Source organism: Maniola hyperantus, chromosome 26 (genome assembly GCF_902806685.2).
Source record: "Maniola hyperantus chromosome 26, iAphHyp1.2, whole genome shotgun sequence".
In the NCBI taxonomy this organism is placed as follows: domain Eukaryota; kingdom Metazoa; phylum Arthropoda; class Insecta; order Lepidoptera; family Nymphalidae; genus Maniola; species Maniola hyperantus.
In genome coordinates, this window is record NC_048561.1 from 4,619,330 (window position 1) to 4,635,519 (window position 16,190).

The 16,190-nt window shown below is 43.4% G+C and overlaps 1 protein-coding gene across 1 annotated transcript; it reads right to left on the bottom strand.

Moving 5' to 3' along the window:
• Nucleotides 1-7,574: 7,574 nt before the first annotated feature.
• LOC138404250 (uncharacterized) lies at nt 7,575-9,638 on the bottom strand. The gene has a single exon (XM_069507786.1). It carries the CDS (start codon nt 9,326-9,328, stop codon nt 8,231-8,233), a length of 1,098 nt encoding a protein of 365 aa, XP_069363887.1. The 5' UTR covers nt 9,329-9,638; the 3' UTR covers nt 7,575-8,230.
• Between the last annotated feature and the right edge of the window lie 6,552 nt (nt 9,639-16,190).

Sequence of the window (16,190 nt, forward strand, 5' to 3'; positions counted from 1 at the left end):
GGACCTTCACGTCCAATTCATCTTGAGCCAAATCGTTGGGTTAAGGTAGTCCCTGCACAGCCGCGCAAAGTGAGCTGGTGCCCCGTCGTGCTGTGAAGTACCATAGCTACGAACGTTTCCACTGGCGGATGTTCCAGTTGCGTCCTTAAGAAATGAGCCCATTGACTGTATAAACACAGGGCCCAACAACCAGTCGCCTTTTATGACGATTATAATCCGCTAACGGTGTTGAAAGCTGGACATACGGTAAACTTGCGAGTTTTCGTGTGCCCACACGTGCTTATGATGGCAGTTGAATAGCCCCCCCAAGGTCTTCGCTAGAGATAAAGACAGTCAGGTTCTGCTGCGTGATGGGGACTCTCAACTGCGACTCTGCATTGTGTCGTGGCGTCCCAATTCTTGGTCACCCACAAAGCACGTGTGACACATTCTCTCCTGAGAATGTGTCACACGACTGTGGAGTATCTTCATCACACTCACAGACCGGACTATCCCTCAATTTAAATCTAAAGAGGTGATTCCCAAAATCACAATGACCTGTAAAGATTTAGTCAAGTCGGTGTCCATGTTTATCTTAATTATTTTGTAGGCCTCTCTTATTTGGGGCGGAGACCATTTTCGTTATGGCTTCAGTATCCTCTTCTGAGTACCTGTTGCCATGCTTCTATGGTTCTCTTTCTGATAAGGCGCTTGACCTCAGCCGGCGCTCACAGTCGATGATGTAGGCATATTTCTAACGGCAGTCTGTGTATCTGTCGGTGTGTTAAGCTTTAACAACTTTCTAATTATATTTAAACGAAAATCTAAAAATGACATGACTTTGTCATTGCTATCGGAAAGTTTCATTTGTTGATTGAACATCATGAAAGAGTTCAGCAACATAACTTGCATTACGTGTAATAAAATGTTTCTATACCACCTTAGTATAAGACGGAAAATATGATAGCATTTGATCTTTTCTATCAACGCCTGTCATAAATTTATTATATTCTACAATAACTTTTGGTTTCTGTGACACTTGACCCCGTGTCTATTTCTAGAATCAACAAAATTTAAGTGATGTTCAGTTGATACCATCAGTACATTCCTTTTGTCTGTATAATTGGTGCTGGTGCCACGTGTATTGTACCTTGTAAGCAATGTACCTTTAGCGGTCTTAGCCTTAGTAATCTGTTCACAAACATCCAAATCGTCAAGATAGGTTCCGAAGATAGCATGAAACACAGTCTGTGCCGTTTTTATTTTATCTCCTCCACTTCGCATTCGGAAAACTACCAATTTGTTTTCAATAACATCATTACTGTATTTAAGCATACCTGAGCCAGAGACACTCCAGGAAAATTTATTTGACTTATGCGCCCAGAGCAAACGATAAAATAGAAGAGGAAAATAAAATTTCTGAGTAGATCTAGCAGTACTCATTATGAGGATGTCCCCCAGTTCCTTTAAAATCCCAGCTGCGCTTCCAGGGCTCCGAGCCTCCTTCAAACAATTTATTATTTCTCCTGCCATTGGGAGCATCTGCAGGCTATTCATCATAGCAGATTGGAGTTCATTATAATATTTGTCTTCCAGTACTAACATTATGGCTTGCGCTAATGGTCCTAAGCTTCTTATAACTCCGGTTCTTCTTTCTGGTGCGAAGGTAATCCCTTGTAACAATGGAACATGGTGGTTGTTGATTCCATACTGGGAAATATTGTGTGTTTGTTCTTTTGTTTTGTCTTTTTGAGTTAATATTTTACCTGAGGCGTCCCTTTTTGAAGTTTTCTTTGCTATACTTTCTCATCGGATTCCTAGATCTATTGGCTCTAAGTGTACCTGTAAGATATGTGCTTTTAGCCAGTAACTTTTCTGCTAATGTGACACTATTATAAAATTGACCTTATTTAGAGAATGCCCTGCGTTTAGGTAATCTTCCATAAGCATCATCACCACTTTATCAGGGTGACCTTTCCCCTGAAGCTCAGTGTCATGTGAACCACAATACATTATGCATTTTCTGCGTTATACGCAGTTGGGTCGTCCACGCGGACCCTCGCGGGTCCCGGGGTAACTGTTCGGGGCGATGGCCCCCTTCAGTGGTGGCAACGCCGCCTGCAACTACAGGCGGGTCACGGGGTGTGACCACTGGTCAGAGGTGTCAGTCCGGTGGGCGCGCTGCGGTTCGATCAAGCCCGCGTGTGATCGCAGGCGATCGGTTTCTGCAGCGCGACGTGGTATGTCCGTGGGCTTACAACCCGCCGCTCAGCGAGGTCAAGCCCGCCAGATGTAGCCCGGCGGGCGCCCGTCAGCCAGCGGCGAGGAAGCGATGGGTCGATCAGGTGGCAAGGTCACGTGGCAGGCCTCTCATGTCCGGTGGGCGCCGATGGTATGGCGCGATGCCCTGCAAGTGCTGGGCTCGCGCTCCATCCGCGCGCGTGAACATAGAGGAGTGCTCAGACGGCGAATGTGGTCGTCTAGGCTCTCGGTCTCTGGAGATGACTGCGCTCGCAGCGACTTCCTGCGTTGCGCGCTGGTGAGGGCGATCGGAGAAGCTCCCGAGGTAATGGACGCCCGACCATCGGACGGGGGATGAGTGGAGCGATGCCGTGAAGGTGTTCGTACGGTCCGTTGTCCGCACGCGCAAACATGCGCCGCGCGAGTGTACGGACGTACCCCTCCACGGAAGGCGTCTTGAGGTCGCGGTGTATAACATCGTTCCTCACGTACCTCGGAGCTTGGACGATTGTTCGCAGGCATTTGTTTTGCTGGACCTGTAGACGGCGTCTCTGGTACTCGGAGCAAAGGGAGTACCAGGCTGGTGCCGCGTACGTCAATCGTGAGTGGACATAGGCTCCATAGATCCGGAGCTTGGTCTTCGGTGTGAGGCTCGAGGTGAGGACCTGGCGCAACATCGACTTAGCTGCACATGCTTCGTTGACGACGTGATTGACCATAGAGGTCATGCGCAAGCCAGAGTCGATGTGGCACCCCAAGTAGCGCACCGAAGTCTGCCACTCTATGTCCTGTCCCCGAAGTCGGAGTTGACGGTACGGCTGTCGGGCGCCGAACAGGATGGCGGTCGTCTTCCCCACGTTGACGGCCATTCTCCATTTGTCCAGCCACTCCGGCAGCAGGTCCAGCAAACGTTGTAGTCGATAGATGGCGACGATCAGGGTGATGCGACGACGCGAGATACGCGCTGTCATCGGCATATAGCGATAACAGCACGTCTTCCTCCCCCTCGCGCAGATGTTCGGCGAGGGTAGGGATGTGTCCGTGTACATCGCGTATAGGCACGGGGATAGGCAGCTGCCCTGCGGTACTCCTGCACGTATTGGGCGGGGCTGGGAGTCCTCGCCTTCTACTGACACTCGGAAGGATCTGCCCTCCAGGAAAGATGCTACCAGCCGCACTATCGCAGTTGGTAGGTTGGTCGAGAGGAGTTTCGCCAGGAGGCCGGCTCGCCACACTCGGTCGAAGGCCTTCTCGATATCGAGGAAGACTCCGACGGTGCAGTATCCTTTGTTCTTAAGACTCGCTGGCGATAAAATTGAGTCCTCTCGCAAGCTGGAGCGTCGTGGAATGGTAGCTGCGGAAGCCAAATTGTTCGGCCCGCGGACGTAGGTGCGGGGCAAGCCTTGAATCTAACCCTAATTATTGAATGAATAATTAGGGTTAGAAAAAGATAGGTTGCGAAGTATTAATAGAAAACGGTCGTGACATGAAATTTTTAAAAGCAAAGTTAAATAATGGATCCGTGCTCCAGTAATCATTGAGTAGCTGTATTGTATGTGACCCATATGAAAAAGTAATGCCAAGAAGACCCGAACTTCATCAGCACTTGTATCTTTCCAATCTTTAGCTCTACTATGGGGGTAATTGTCTTCTAATAACAAGCGTAAGGCATGAGTATTGATGCTTGTTATCAACAATGTCATAAATGTGGAGTTAAAAATATATCGAAAAAATCTGTAGGGGACCCAGCTGGACCCAATATTTAAACGACCAATATTGCGGAATGGAAACTCCTGTAGTGAACCTGTTCCATTCCTCCTCTGCTTGGCTAGTACCGCTTTGGTCAGGAATCGATTCTTGTTCGGAAGGAGACGAAGAACTGGCCTCTTCGTCCCTACAGATGCGCATAATTTACTGACTAAACTGGTATATTTATATATACAGGGTTAAATCTTTCTGCAGGGCGATACCTTCTGGCGCGCGGAGCGTTTTTTTGTTGCACTCCTCTTCGTCTTCTCTATAAGTCTACTAACGGTTTCTGTAATTTCTTTTGTAATATTATAAATTATCTCATTCGTGTTAATAAGAATTCTATTTGTTTGTTGAGTATGATATTTAATATTTACACTAGCATGTTTCCAGTGTTGAGACTGAGATATTTTGGTAAGTTTTTTTAGGTCATACATCTCTAATTTAATAAGGTATGTGGCTGTCGTGCCATCATTGGAGTTCGAAGAAATATAAGATATGTCATTTTTGTTAGCTCGAGCTACTGTTGAACTGATAAGCTTGTTTTTATTTTTTGAGGACAATTCAAATAAATGACTATTTTCTGACATCCTTTTCATTTTCTTTGATGGTATCTCGTTTTCTATTAAAAAATCTTGTATTTCCACTTCTGTCAAATGCGCAGGAAAGTAATATTGCTTATATGTATTATTTTCTTGATTGTAGATATAGTCTGTAACAATAGACTATCAAACTGATATTAATAATATTTACATTCATTTTTAGAGTGAGACCCGCTAGTGGGAGGCACAGCGGAGTCAAGACCGCGAAGACGGGGGACACGCTCCTAGACATTTAATGTGTCGAGACTTAATTTGTGTCTTGACGACTTAGTAGGATTCTTGTTTGAGAATGTCCCGAGGGTGTGCTTTTCATCCGGCGGGCGGGCGTACCATGGTGCGATGTCCCTGATGTGTGGAAAGTTTGAGGTATCGGCCCGCGAAGATCTAGTTAACAGTCGCGCGACGAAGGCGTCGATGGTCATCCAGAGGGACTGGATGGACTCTACCATCCAGTCCCTCTGGATGGTAGAGTTCCTTACGTACCGAGGGGTGTTCATAATCTTTCTCATCGTGATATTTTGCACTGTTCATAAGATCTTCTTACATGGCTCGTTTGTGAGTGCGTAAGTGAGTCGTGGGTGTATGTATGTCTTATAATACATCCCGATCTTGGAGCTACGGAAGCCGTGATGGAGAGTACCGGTCGTGATGGCTCAAATGAGCGGCAGAAAGAACCCGTGGAGAATGTTTCTTTCATTGCTACTTTAATGTCACGATTCAGTCAACGTTGCAGTTAGGCAGTACATGCCACTGACTAACTTTTCTTGTATCGGCTTTTGGCATCTTACGCAGTTCCGCGTTTAATACAGCCGCTATCCGTAAAACGCGTTCGTCGGGAAGAGCGTAGGTGTGGAACCCTACATTCTCTTGACGGAGAGTCTTGGTGAGAAGGCGATGGTCGCCTGAAGTCGGACATTGGACTTTGATTCCAATGGCGGTCGAGCGGGCACTCGTGAACGAGATGCCCCGCTGGTCTAAGAGTGGCAGTATGCGCTGCCAGCTGAGTTTTTCCCTAATAAAAAGGGGAGGGACCTTTTCTTTGGGTGGATCCTCCATAGGGGAGTCTTCCGACTCCACCTCGGGGGTTGCCTGGGAAGCGGGCTGGGATTCAGAGGCCGAGGGAGTTGCAATGCCCACTTTTTTAGATGGATTTGCGTGGGATTTGGAGGCTTTTAGCTTTCGCTTCTGGGCCTTGGACTGGACGGTAGTAAAGTCCTCGGTTTCTGACGAGGCTGGTGATGTCTCGGAGTGAGGCTCCTTAACGTCGGTCGGTATAGGTTTGGGGGCTGAAGGCCCGGGTTGGGTTTTGGAGTGAGGCTCCTTGTCGGTCAATGTCGAGTCGTCCTCCATGGTCATAGCCGAGGGAGGAGATTCCGGGGGTTTGTCGAAGCGCGTGGGCTTCCGGGACGGGTCGACCTTAAATTTATTAAGGTATCTTGGATTTCGGGTCGTGAGATCGGCCAAGACGGCACTCAAGTCTACGTCATTGTAGAATGTCTGGGGCAAAAATGTTCCCTGATGGGGCCCGGGAGCGGGTTGGTCGGGTTGGTTGGGGCCCATAGTGGACCCGGTGGCTCAACAGGTCCCCCCTGCCTAGGCAGGGAGGTGAGTACCTAAGGTGTGACCCTAATGTGATTCCCCGCCCTTGGGTGACGGGGGTGTGAACCTATGCTGCGCTTACGGTAGGCGTACACCAAAACCGACTTTGTCGGCCGATGGCGGACGGAACTACTCGGACGAGTAATTCGGACGTGCATTCGCTTACACACGTGCCGACATTGGACGTTGCCGGTCTTCTGTTCTGTAGTTGACTGTGCGGCTTAACAGAGTGCAGACGCATTTTTAAAATGGAGTATTTCGAAGAAATGTATCTTTTAGAAAATTCGTACCGCAATTTAATTCGTCGACGACGGCGACGTCGACGTGTGTGGGTTAATGAAATATTTATGTACAGAAAACAACTGGGTGAATACCACCACCTTTTTGAAGAATTAAAGTTACAACCCATAAAGTTCTTCGAATATTTTAGAATGTGTTTTAGCACATTTCAATATATTTTGAACGCAGTCGAACCACTAATAATAAAGCAGAATACAAACTATAGGGAATGTATATCACCGGCGGAAAGACTCGCAATAACATTGCGGTGAGTATAGATTGATGTCATTTTATAGGTTATTGTATGGTTATTAAATAGCTTTTAACCTTTTTTAACCAGCTTTTAACTGACATTATTTTATTTTATTTCCTGTGTATGTATCTTTAAATGTAATATTTTTTGTTTGCCATACCCTCACAGGGTCTCATGTGTATATGTACCTACCTATTACATGTGAAATGCAATAAAGAACTATGAACTATGAACAAAGTAATTAATTCTTATAACACGTTCATTAATATGTTACCTTTTGTTTCAGGTATCTTGCAACTGGACATTCTTTTCGATCTTTAGCATTTTCGTTTAGAGTTTCAAATAGTGCCGTTGGAATAATTGTCAGAGAGACTTGCAAGGCTATATTTGATAGTCTAGTATCACCTCATATGCCCATGCCAACCGACGAAATGATTCACCAAAACGCTGAATTATATTGGTCAAAGTGGGGATTTCCTAATTGTATTGGTTCCTTGGATGGTAAACATATTCGAATGAAATGCCCTTCTAATTCTGGTAGTATGTACTATAATTACAAGAAATTTTTTTCCATTGTTTTACAAGCGGTTGCAAGCCCTGATTACAAATTTTTATTTATTGAAGTAGGAGCATATGGACAACAAAGCGATGGTGGTACGTTTGCCTCTTCGGCGTTGTATCGACAGTTTGAAAATGGGTATTTAAATATTTCTAAATGTTTGCCAAATACAAATACTTTATTGCCCTTGGTATTACTAGCAGATGAAGCTTATCCTCTAAAAAGGTATATTATGAGGCCGTATCCAAGACTTAACCTGGGAGAACAGGAAACAATTTTCAACGAACGCTTATCAAATGCACGAGTAGTAATTGAATGCGCTTTTGGTATAATAACACAAAAATGGAGAATTTTGACCAAATGTATAGAAGCAACTACAGAAAATGCTGAAACTATTGTAAAGTGTATTTGTTTACTACACAACATTGTAATAGACAAAGAAGGACCACCAAGGCACAATTATTATTCCACAGATCAAAGAAGAAATTTTGGTCAAAGAAGTAACTTTGCTTCAAGAGGGCAAAACAGAAGTACGACTGAAGCTTATAATATTCGTGAAGCTTTTAAACACTTCTTTTGTAATGAAAATAGGATTCAATAATTATAATGTTTCAGATAATATTATTTAAAAACATAATTACTTCAATTTAATTCACATTCCAATCCTACTATTTCCTGTATTTTTTTTAAATTTCGTACCTAATTCAAATAAAATAAAATAATGGAGGTCAAGTTACCTACAGGTAGATACCTACCGTTGCATCCGGTACCTGGTAAGGCGATACTTACCTACTCTTTATAGCAAATGGTTATTAGTATTAGATTGTGTTTAGGTAGTAGGTAGAATAATAGTGCTAAGTTATCGGAAGAAGTCTCTTAAAAAAATTGAAATAAAAATCATTGTTTAGTGAACTGGTTTTATTTTTATTACGCAAACATTATTTAAACATACTAAATTGAAAAATTAAATTATTGTAAGTTCGAGCCCAAATCTCCATGCGTGAACGTGTACAGTTGGCTCTGGACAGGTGTTGATGTTTGTGAAGGAGTCCTTTGATTCGTGGTCAGTGGCAAATGTCCTCCCGCGGATGTGGATGTTTGTGAAGGCGTCATTTGATTAATGGTAAGTGGCAAAGGCTCTTCAATATTGACTATGTATTGAGGAAATGACATATTTGATGACAAGTCTCCAGAATCGGGGCGACTTAATTCTTCGGAGTAGCGGCTCGCAGGAGAATAGTGAGTTTGGGTATTTTCTTCTTCCATGAACACGTCTAACAATTTTCGTTGAACAAAGATTTTTCTATTTCGTGACACTTCTTTTAAGTACGGAAGCAAACTCAACAAAAAGTTACGATCAGGATCGTCTGCAGATTTATCTGCTGACCTGGACTCATATAATTGAAGTTTTCTTTTTTCGATCTCTAAATACTCCTGGTCCACATCAATACTTCGCTTTTTCATAAGTCTTCCTCCAGGTTGATTGGATGTAAAACGATGAGCTTGCGTTATAGGTACACGAATAGGTTTGGTGTGTGGTGTAGTATGTTGTTGTGGCGTGGAGATTACTGATTGGCTCAAATTTGAGGCTCCTAGCTGCGACAAAGTTGAGGGTCCAGGCTGCGACAAAGTAGAGGGTCCAGGCTGCGACAAAGGTGAGGGTCCAGGCTGCGGTACTGTTTGTGGCAGTGATTCAGATGAAAACTGCGTTGATTCCGTATCATCTTCAATTTCTTGACTGGAAGGTTCAAGCACATTCCCGCTTAAAGGTTTCGGTGTGATTTGTTTCATCAAAAATAAAAGCGATTCGTAATATGTCCACGAAGGTAATTTGTGATCCGCCGCAGCACCGGATCTACCTGGTTCATTGTATTTGTTATATTCTTTTCGAAATTGGTCTCTTAAGTTGCTCCATTTTTTTTTAATGTCTGCAACCGCCATATCCATTTCCGACGCAACTTCAGCCCATAGCCGTTTCGAAACATCTCGATTATTGTAATTTTTTGAATGTTTATCCCACAGAGTTGGTCTATTATAAACACAACTAATTAATTTTTCAATATCCATAGTAACACGTTTAGGTAATAAACAAAATTGACGAAAACAATCACAGAATACAATTTACTCACGAAACAACAGAACAAAGACGGAATAATTAAATCAAACTCATGCAGTTTGCTCTATAGTCGCCGGCAGACTGGCGAGAAATCCCAACAAGTTCGGACTCGGCGGTTGATCGGCCGTCATCGGGAGTTAACGGGCGATGACGGTTGCAGTAGTGTACGCGCACGCATTCTTTTACATACGTTTGATTTGATCGGCCGAGTTTGGCCGACGACGCCCGAGTAAAGATCGGCCGATAACGGATTAGGTGTAAGCGAGCCTTTAGACTAGTGTACTCACGGAACCTGTACAGTTAGTATAAGATTTCATAGTTTTAAAAATACCAAAGTCGAAATCGACTGTTTCCATACATCTACAGGCAGCGACACAGCGGAAATATTGCGAACTAAAGATGATCGAGTGTTTGCGAGTATAGCTTTCAACTTTACGATACCAATTACCACATAACTACGTCACCATCGAGAATGGTTTGCGTTTACCTACACCAATACCAATATCGAGTAATTTGGCAGTACGAGTCCTAAGTTTGACGTCCTAAAACTAGTAAATGACGTCATTTTCGCTTATGGATACGAGTCGATAGTCGAATTGTAACTCACCAAAAAATACTCGGTGAGAGAAGCGTGAAAGCTTATTGATAATTAAACAAAATGATGAAATTTAATAAGTGAAGTGCCTTAATTTGCCCACGGAGGCAAGGAGAATGTTTGGGAAGGTAGTCAAAGCTAACCGTCGTGATTGTGTAACTTAAATTTGGTTCAGCGGCGTAATTTGTGATGTGCGCAGTGTATCGGTCAAAGAAACAGGTTCTCACATAGCCCAAACCCTCCAGCAAGTTGAAGTGACAGTGAACAATCCATGCATGTCGTACTGGGTTGAGCATCCGTCAAAGAAACAGGTTCTCACATAGCCCAAACCCCCCCGTAAGTTGAAGTGGCAGTGAACAATCCTTGCCTGTCGTACTGGGTTGAGCATCCGTCAAAGAAACAGGTTCTCACATAGTCGAAACCCCCCAGCAAGTTGAAGTGGCAGTGAACAATCCATGCCTGTCGTACTGGGTTGAGCATCCGTCAAAGAAACAGGTTCTCACATAGTCGAAACCCCCCAACAAGTTGAAGTGGCAGTGAACAATCCATGCCTGTCGTACTGGGTTGAGCATCCGTCAAAGAAACAGGTTCTCAAATAGTCGAAACCCCCCAACAAGTTGAAGTGGCAGTGAACAATCCATGCCTGTCGTACTGGGTTGAGCATCCGTCAAAGAAACAGGTTCTCAAATAGTCGAAACCCCCCAACAAGTTGAAGTGGCAGTGAACAATCCATGCCTGTCGTACTGGGTTGAGCATCCGTCAAAGAAACAGGTTCTCAAATAGTCGAAACCCCCCAACAAGTTGAAGTGGCAGTGAACAATCCATGCCTGTCGTACTGGGTTGAGCATCCGTCAAAGAAACAGGTTCTCACATAGTCGAAACCCCCCAACAAGTTGAAGTGGCAGTGAACAATCCATGCCTGTCGTACTTGGTTGAGCATCCGTCAAAGAAACAGGTTCTCACATAGTCGAAACCACCCAGCAAGTTGAAGTGGCAGTGAACAATCCATGCCTGCGTTCCTACTCAGTTGAGATTTGGTACCACAGCATACCTACAAGTACCTAGTGGGGTACCGACCGATGGACCGTTCATATTATAGAGTAGGTACCTAACGTGAAGTGGCTGAATGAGGATGCCTCAAGACTGGATGTAGAAGACAGACATCCACAGGCTAAAATGATAGATAATGATAATAGTGCATCTCGGATGAATCATTTTGTGCAGCGATGACTGGATGTAGAAGACAGACATCCACAGGCTAAAATGATAGATAATGATAATAGTGCATCTCGGATGAATCATTTTGTGCAGCGATGACTGGATGTAGAAGACAGACATCCACAGGCTAAAATGATAGATAATGATAATAGTGCATCTCGGATGAATCATTTTGTGCAGCGATGATTGGATGTAGAAGACAGACATCCACAGGCTAAAATGATAGATAATGATAATAGTGCATCTCGGATGAATCATTTTGTGCAGCGATAGCCATCCATACATATAGCTCGCAGAATGCATTTACTTGTAGCGTTGTAAGATCGATCACAAAGAGTATGTCACACCTTGATCATTGAGGCAAAGGTAAGATATGCACAATTTATTACCTACCTATACCTAGGTACCTAATACCTACATAATATTATTCTAAGCCTTATGGGTAGGTACATCAAACGTGTGGCTCAAATTTCCTACTAAGTAGGTGCCTACTTACATTAATTTATGATTCAATTATACATATAAGTTGGTAGTTACCTACATCTGATAAAATCAACCCATTTTTTCACCAGAATTGAAACCTAGGTAGGTACCTACCTACCAGGTATATTAAGAAACATACATACAATAACAGAAAATACCTACCTACTACCTACCATTACTTGCATCCATTCACAAACAAGAAAGTAGGTACTTAATTTATCTACATATAAAAAAGGAAAAGCTGACTGACTGATCTATCTAATTGAAATTTGTGTAGTCCTCGCGGACAAAATCGCGGTTACAATCTAGTATAGAAGGGTATAAGTTAGTAAAATTTTGTATGAAATGGACCTACCTACCAAATTTAGCTAGCTTATTATATTAAGTATTTTTCTAAAATAAATTATTATTTTCAGGTTGCAGATCATCTATGGTACCTAACCTATACTTACCAGATTATGTTGCCTATCTTCCAGCTACCTAAGCTAGGGCCACTAGAACCTAACTTAATTCAAGAGTCAAGACTGCAACTAACCTGGGGGTCATCAGACTTGTAGAATACCTATATAATTTGAACTGTTTATGATGTACCTACTTAAATACACCTTATGAATTTTACAGCTGATGTAAAATACTTATACGCATACCTACCTACTTATAGTATCTAATTTAAATTTAAACAAAAGAATTTAATTTGTTTTATTTCATCCTAAAAAAAGTAAGTTTTCAGATGATACTAATAATAGTTAAAAAGTATTCTGGAATTTGCCTGCCTGGATATTTCCGGGAATCTATGATCAAAACTAAATTAAAATGACAGGTTTATGTGTATTGCTGTTCCTTTCATAAGCTCCCTGCACTGCAGAAAAGGATAGCAATACATTTAGACCTCGTCTAACAGAATTAGCCACACTGTCCCCAACTGTTTGTGCACCAAGTCTCATCAAAATCGGTTCAACACTTCAAAGATTAGCTCACAATTTTTTTAATTATGAGCTTATTGAGAACGTAACAGGCAATTTTCAATTTTGTTTATTTGTATGAACATTTTGAAACGTGCAGCCTTGATGGGGGTAGCTGAGGTAAAAGGGAGGGCAGGGAAATCATTCCCTTGGAAGGAGTGATTTTCCGCCGGGGATGTATACTTTTTTAAATGATTTTTAATTTTGATAAAATTGTCATTGACTTAAAACAGCCTCGGTAGGGGGCGGCGGGGTAAGTCAACCCCTTCACTCCTTCAGCCAGAGACGCACTCACGTTTTGTATGGATGAATCCAGAGACTCCGGAACGTCCCTATCTCCTCTTCTTTTCTCCATCAAGGCGGCAAGTCTCAAAAGCTAGCCCGTTGTATGTAGGTATGAATTAAAATGCCTATAAAAGAATCTTATGGCATGACTAGCTATAAAAACACTATGTTCATAATAGAAAAGCAGAGACAAAAAACATTTTATTTACTATTAAATTTTTATATTGTTATAAAACTGTAGTTTGTTGCGCAGTGTTACTGCACTTAGATGACTTATGAGGATTCTGTAGAGTGTAGTCTTGATGCAGCAAAATCAACTTGCATTCTTCTAACAAAGTGGATTAGGCAGGTGGTGTGGTCATTCACAGGCTGTTAACATAACGTAACTAACTGGTCCACAGTTATCACTGAAAAAATAGAAATTATTGATCTTTAATTTTTTAAATTGCTAATTAGACAAGAACTATTCTTCTTATTTTACTATCTATCTTAATGAGGTCTAAGTTTTATTTATAATATTAATTAATAAGTAGATGATGCCCGTGACTTTATCCGCGCTGATTTAAAGGGTAAAAGTAGCCTATCTCCTCCTCCAGCATGTAACAAAGCTCCACACTAAATAATTTATACTCGCAACTTCATTTATCTTGTGGGAACTGTTCGATTTTCAGAGCCTAGTTTATTTAAAAATAGGCTATATCCATCCCCAGGATGAAAGATCTTTGTACCTTTTGTCAAAATTGGTTGAACGGATGAGCTGTAAAAAGCCAGCAGATAGATAGACAGATAACCTTTATACATACACTAAAATACAGCTCAAACTCAAGGTCCCGAACTTAATTACATGTCTTAAACAAAGAAAACTGAATTGATTATTAAAGAGTTGCCTTTCTGTAATAGATTACCTAGATGTTTTATTGCAACTTTAACTTCAGTGTACCACAAGATTATGTCTAAAATGTGTTGTCATTTATCAAGCGGTCAGTAGTCAAAACTGTTCTAACAAATATAATTATTAATGATGGCTCAGCCCTTTTTGAACTCATTTAATGCTAGGTACCTAGTAGACAGTAATTATTTAAGTAGGTAGGTACATATGAAGTTATGTTATGATTTAACTATACTCTTCAAACCTGGCCACTTGTCTATGTGTCCAAATTCAGATCAAGAGATTTGTATTACCTAGTAATTAGTACATTATGTGAGCGTCATCCGAAGAGAGAGAGTAAACTTACTTAAGGTCGTCAGTCCAGCGGGTTGGAGGTCGTCCCACACTGCGCTTGCTGATACGCGGTCTCCACTTCAGAACACGTCTGCCCCATCGGTTCTGCGGCAGACGTGGCCTGCCCACTGCCAGTACAGATTTCTAATTCGTTGGGCTATGTCAGTCACTCTGGTCATCCAACGGATTTCGTTGTTACGGATTTTGTCCCTCAGAGTTACCCAACATAGCCCGCTAAGCGACTTTGAACTTGTGGACAAGGCCAACTGTCAGTGTCCACGTTTCAGCACCATACGTCATCACAGGTAGGACACATTCATTAAAGACTTTCGTCTTTAGGCTTTGGGGTATCGACGAATTGAAGACTTGACGCAATTTTCCAAATGCTGCCCAGCCCAGCTTATTTTTCTGTCAGCTTCCTTGTCGAAGTTGTTTCTACAAAGTTGTATTACGTACAATAATATATACCTAATAATCAGTAAAACTTCAGTTTTCTAGTTAAAACTAAAGCGATTGTTCCGTTTGTTTCAGTCTCAACTCTCAGTTTCAGTTATGATAAAAGGTTATGTTGGTTTCGTTGGTTTGTTTTGATTTATTTTTTTACTGACAATGACAGAGTAACAGACTAGAAAGCGGTAACTTTTTTTTTAATCTGATGAAAATTTGGCTCTGGACACAAGTTTCTTGAGGTTTTTAGTGATCTTAGACAAATTACCATAGACACACACACCATAGACTAAGTGGTGGACTGTCACTTGTTTGTCATTGTCACGCTGTCAATCTGTCATTGTCAATCTGTCAAAAAACGTCAATAAACGAAATAATAAATGCCAAACTCAACAAAATGGCAGCGTATATCTGTCCCCCTTTTTTTGCGAACGTGTAAGAGAGACAAATTGTGGCGAGAGTTGGACCATCACGTTTACTATTTCTTTTACTCGATGAGTCCAATACTGACTGTTATGGCCAACTCATACTGCCGGACAATACGTAAACATTGACCGTGAGGAGTAAACGAAACGATAAACGATAAATGCATTGTTCAATCTTGTACTAACTGTACTGGACCCTAGAACTACACTACACTATACACAACGCAGGAACAATCGAAGCACTGGCAATCCAGGGCACTTGCACTGTCTGTCACAGGGCGAACTCGCGCGAGAGAGTTCGGAGCGGTACCGAGAGGTAGAGCGCATGAGCGAACGTCCGCACGGGGCGGAAGCCGAGCACAGAATCTTGTTCCAATGATAACACAAGTAGTTCCTTTGTAGATGGGGCACGTGCGCTGTGGACGACTGTAGCCAATCCTCGCAGTGGACGACTGTAGCCAATCCTATATAAAACAGTCGGGTCGTCCACGCGGACCCTCGCGGGTCCCGGGGTAACTGATCGGGGCGATGGCCCCCTTCAGTGGTTGCAACGCCGCCTGCAACTACAGGCGGGTCACGGGGTGTGACCACTGGTCAGTGGAGTCAGTCCGGTGGGCGCGCTGCGGTTCGATCGAGCCCGCGCGTATCGCGGGCGATCGGCTACTGCAGCGCGACGTGGTGTGTCCGTGGGCTTTTCCACCCGCCGCTCAGCGAGGTCGAGCCCGCCAGATGAAGCCCGGCGGGCGCCCGTCAGCCAGCGGCGAGGAAGCGATGGGTCAACCCACCACCACCCATGGCCCCACCAACCTTGCGGTTATATGGGCCGAAACGCGGGAGGGCGCCCGTTCGGTACTTGCTCGGTGGCTCTTTCCCGGGGCGCCTTCTTGACTCCCTACAAGTTCTTTCCTTTCTGCTTCCTTGTCCCCATTATGTCACTCTCCCCATTCTGGGGCAGACGTCACAGATACGGGAGATTCCCGTCGCCGTTCGTGGTGTCTCCTGTTTCCCACATCCTCTCCTGTCATTGCGTATCTGGATACCTAACTCTCGCTTCCTTCCTCTGAGCTCGTCGCGTCGTCGTCATCCTCCTCGCTTCCTTCCTCTTCATCTTCCTGCTCTCCGCGTCCTCTTCTCCGTCGTCGCTGCCGCACTTCGGAGCAGCTCCTTCTCCTGTGC